This window comes from Penaeus monodon, chromosome 35 (assembly GCF_015228065.2).
Source record: "Penaeus monodon isolate SGIC_2016 chromosome 35, NSTDA_Pmon_1, whole genome shotgun sequence".
NCBI classification, from domain to species: Eukaryota; Metazoa; Arthropoda; class Malacostraca; order Decapoda; family Penaeidae; genus Penaeus; species Penaeus monodon.
This window is the reverse complement of record NC_051420.1, coordinates 27,117,794-27,122,793: the sequence shown is the minus strand read 5'-3', so window position 1 is coordinate 27,122,793 and position 5,000 is coordinate 27,117,794. Positions and strand designations below refer to the sequence as shown.

At 41.1% G+C, this 5,000-nt stretch overlaps 1 protein-coding gene across 1 annotated transcript in view; it reads left to right on the top strand.

Annotated features, from left to right (window-relative positions):
* LOC119595286 overlaps positions 1-5,000 on the top strand; it is a 25,800-nt gene that overhangs the window by 17,162 nt on the left and 3,638 nt on the right. The window contains exons 6-9 of the mRNA XM_037944443.1: positions 1,434-1,549; positions 2,631-2,657; positions 3,791-3,956; positions 4,835-4,936. Of these exons, the coding sequence (XP_037800371.1) occupies positions 1,434-1,549; positions 2,631-2,657; positions 3,791-3,956; positions 4,835-4,936 (411 nt within the window). The remainder of the gene's footprint in view (positions 1-1,433; positions 1,550-2,630; positions 2,658-3,790; positions 3,957-4,834; positions 4,937-5,000) is intronic.

The following is a 5,000-nucleotide window of genomic DNA, read 5'->3' as shown; positions in this document are numbered from 1 at the left end:
AGTGGGAACGGGGAATAGGGAATGGGAGTGAGAGTGGGAGTGGGGAATAGGGAATGGGAGTGGGAGTGGGAACGGGGAATAGGGAATGGGAGTGGGAGTGGGGAATAGCGAATGGGAGTGGGAGTGGGAGTGGGAACGGGAAATAGCGAATGGGAGTGGGAGTGGGAGTAGGGAATAGCGAATGGGAGTGAGAGTGGGAGTGGGGAATAGGGAATGGGAGTGGGAGTGGGAACGGGAAATAGCGAATGGGAGTGGGAGTGGGAGTGGGGAATAGGGAATGGGAGTGGGAGTGGGAGTGGGGAATAGGGAATGGGAGTGAGAGTGGGAGTGGGGAATAGGGAATGGGAGTGAGAGTGGGAGTGGGGAATAGGGAATGGGAGTGGGAGTGGGGAATAGGGAATGGGAATGAGAGTGAGAGTGGGAGTGGGGAATAGGGAATGGGAGTGGGAGTGGGAACGGGAATAGGGAATGGGAGTGAGAGTGGGAACGGGGAATAGGGAATGGGAGTGGGAGTGGGAACGGGGAATAGGGAATGGGAGTGGGAGTGGGAACGGGGAATAGGGAATGGGAGTGGGAGTGGGAGTGGGGAATAGGGAATGGGAGTGGGAGTGGGAACGGGGAATAGGGAATGGGAGTGGGAGTGGGAACGGGGAATAGGGAATGGGAGTGAGAGTGGGAGTGGGGAATAGGGAATGGGAGTGGGAGTGGGAGTGGGGAATAGGGAATGGGAGTGGGAGTGGGAACGGGGAATAGGGAATGGGAGTGGGAGTGGGAGTAGGGAATAGGGAATGGGAGTGGGAGTGGGAACGGGGAATAGCGAATGGGAGTGGGAATGGGAACGGGGAATAGCGAATGGGAGTGGGAGTGGGAGTGGTGATGATAATGATGGTGATGGTAATGGTGATGATGGTGACGGGAATGGGAGAAGGACTGTGAATGATGATAGTGATGGTGATGGTAATGGTGATGATAATGATGATGATGGTGAGAATAGGAATGGTAATGGTGATGGTAATGATGGTTATGCTAAAAAAAAGATTATATAAATAATATAAAGATTGTAGTTGCGGTGATGATGATGATAATTATGACAGTAATTACGATGATGATAATGATGATGACAAAAGTGATATCAATGTTGATGATAACAATAGCGATTATAATATCACTAAATATTAACAGTAATTATAATGACGATAATGATAAAATCTCATCCTCATCACCATCCTCCTCCTCCTCCTCCTCTTCCCTTCCTCCTCCTCCTCCTCCTCCTCCCCCTCCTCCTCCTCCTCCTTCTCCTCTTCCCCTCTTCCCTCCTCCTCCTCCACACCCTCCTCCTCCTCCTCCTCCTCCTCCTCCTCCTCCTCCTCCTCCTCCCCTCTTCCCTCCTCCTCCTCCTCCTCCTCCTCCTAACCCCCCTCCCCCTCCCCCAGGATGTGCGGTCGGAGGTCCTTCCTGACGATCAAAAGGAACAGTGACAGCATGACCATCTCGAGCGCCCCGCAGGGGAGGACCAAGAACGTCTTCTCCTGCGACGTCTTCCTCAGGAGTTAGTATCGGATGGGGGAAGGATGGGGGGGGGGGGAGGGGGAGGAGGGAGGGTGTGGTTGGGGGAAGGAGGGGGAGGGAGATGGAGGGTGGGGCGGGGGATGGAGAGGGGGGGGTGTGAATGGGGGAGAAGGAGGGAGAGGGAGGAAGGGAGAGAGAGAGAGAAAGAGAGAAAGAGAGAGAGAGAGAGAGAGAGAGAGAGAGAGAGAGAGAGAGACAGACAGACAGACAGACAGACAGACAGACAGACAGACAGTTAGACAGAAAGAGAAAGAGAGAGAGAGAAAACGCAATAGTTCTAGACATTCCTAGCACCATAATCTCTCAGCGATAAGCGAACAAGAGACACAAGAAAATTCGAAAGTAAAGATAATATGGCACACAAACCGAACCCGTCGATAATGTCAAAATTTACGAAAGGGGAAAGGAGTGAAAGTGAGAGAGACAGGGGTGATAAAAGAGAGAAAGGTGAGAGAGAGAGAGAGAAAGGCTTAAAAAAAGAGAAAGGTTGATGGTAAAGTGCCACTGTAATTATTCTTTCAAAATTATTACATCATGGCTTTGTAACCGGCACTGTGCCCATTCAAACTATAGATGATATAAGCATGATTACAGAATAATCATTTTAATAATAGTAATGATGTTGATACTAGTAGCTGTAGCTATTGTAGTTATTATTGTTATTGTTGTAGTATTGTAGCAGCAGCATTAGTAGCATATTTAAAAAACGATATTGACAACAACACCAATACTAACAATTGTGATATCAGTAATAATAATAATAAGGACACTAAATAGAGCAGTAAGACAAATAATCAAATAGATAATCAACAAAAAAACGACCCTTAAAGAATAAATATACATTTAAGAATTAGAATTAATAACAAAAAATAAAAATAAAAATAAAAACACAACATACACATCAAAACAATAAACCGAATCATATCAAAATCCACAATATATATATATATATATATATATATATATATATATATATATATATATATATATATATATATATATATATATATATATATATATATATATATATATTCTTAATTCTTTCTTTCCTTTCCTTTCAGTGCCAAGGAATGCACGATACGACTGCCGTGAGTAGAAACTTTCTCGTTGTTTTCCCTCCGAAGTAATTGCTAAGATTTAACAGCTGCTGCGCCTCCCTTGGGTCGAGTCGGTTCGGCGCAGGACTTTCCTTTCGGAGCCCTGTGGGAGGGGGGGGGGCAGACACATTATATGCATATACACGCTCGCATTTTATGTGTGTGTGTGTTTCTATATAAATAATGACATAGATAAATATATGTATATATATATATATATATATATATATATATATATATATATATATATATATATATATATATATATATATATATACACATATGTATACACATACACACATACACACACACACACACACACACACACACACACACACACATATATATGTATATGTATATATATATATATATATATATATATATATATATATATATATATATATATATATATATATATATATATGTATACACACACACACACACACACACACACACATATATACACATATATATGTATACATGTGTGTGCGTTTATATATATGTGTATATATGTATATGTATATATGAATATAAATTAATACATACATATATGTGTGTGTATATATATATATATATATATATATATATATATATATATATATATATATGTATATATATATATATATATATATATATATATATATATATATATATATATATATATATATATATATATATATAAACGTGTGTGTTTATATACATACATATAGATACATACACACATACATACATACATAATATATAGACATACATAAGTGCATACATAATATATATAGACAGATAGATAGATATAGATATAGACTGATATCGATAGAAATAAAGATAGATAGATTGATAGATAGAAATAGAAATAGATAGATGTAAATATAAATAAAGATAGATAGATTGATAGATAGATAGATATTTATATATATATGTATATGAACATATCTATCTATTTACATACGTATGTTTGCTGTACTCATTTTTATTTGTCCTTGTGAATACTTACTCATATATACGCTTGTTTCCCCCATTGAGAATAACCCCATAATACACGCCATCTCCCAACAAATTATTTATTCGACAAAGCCCCTCCTCCTGAATGAAGGACCTTCTCTCCCTCTCCCTTTCCTCCTCCCCAGAGTGTGGAATCGAATACCCTGCCCGCATCATAGGAGGTTCCACACCCGCTGTGAATCAGTACCCTTGGATAGCTAATCTCAGATACAGTAACATGAAGAAGGTCATTTGTGGAGCAGTGGTCGTCTCTGACTCACACGTGATCACGGCAGCGCACTGTATGAATGGGTGAGTGTCGTGGGAGAAGGTTGGTGGGGGATGGTGGTGGTGGTGAGGAGGAGGAGGAGGAGGGGGAGGGGGGAGGAGGAGTGGGAGGGGGAGGAGGTAGAAAGAGAGGAGGAGGAGGAAGAAGATGAGGAGGAAGAGGAAGAACAGAGGGGGAGGGAGGGGGAGGAGAAAGAGGAGGAGGAGGAGGAGGAGGAGGAAGGAGGAAGAGGAGGAGGAGGAGGAATAAGAGGTGGAGGAAGAGGAGGAAGAGTAGGAGGAGAAAGAGAAGGAGATGGAGAAGGAGGAGGATGAGAAAGGGAACATGATGATAACGACAATTTTGGCGATGATGATGATATTGACAGTAATATCATTATAGATGATGTTCACGACACTTTTAACAATGCAACAACAACCTCATCAACAATAAGGGTAATGAAATGATCATAAGATAATGGAAATGATGATGATAGTGATAAGGATGATGAGGATGAGGATAAGGATGATGATGATGATGAGGAGGAGGAGGATGGTGATGGTGATGGTGATTATTGTTATTATTATTATTATTATTATTATTATTATTATTATTATTAGTTTATTATTATTATTATCGTCATTATCATCACCACCACCATCATCATCATCACCATCACCATCTTCACTATCATCACCACCACCATCATCACCACCACCATCATCATCACCATCCATCACCATCTCCATTACCATCATCATCATCATCATTACCACCAACACCATCGCTATCAACAGCCATACCAATACCACGATCACCATTATAATTACCATTATGTCCACCATTACCATTACTCCCCTAACTCTTTATCTTTTTTTATTTATCTATTATTATCATCTTTTTAATAACCACGTCCTTCCAGCTTGGTCGTGAAGAGACTGAGGGTGACGGTCGCGGAACACAACCTAAAGACCACTGGGAGAGAAACGACAGAAATTGCCAGATTACCTCCCCCAATACAATCGTTTTCTAGCTGAGGAGAGAGAGAGAGGAGAGGAGAGAGACAGGGAGAGGAGAGATAGAGAGAG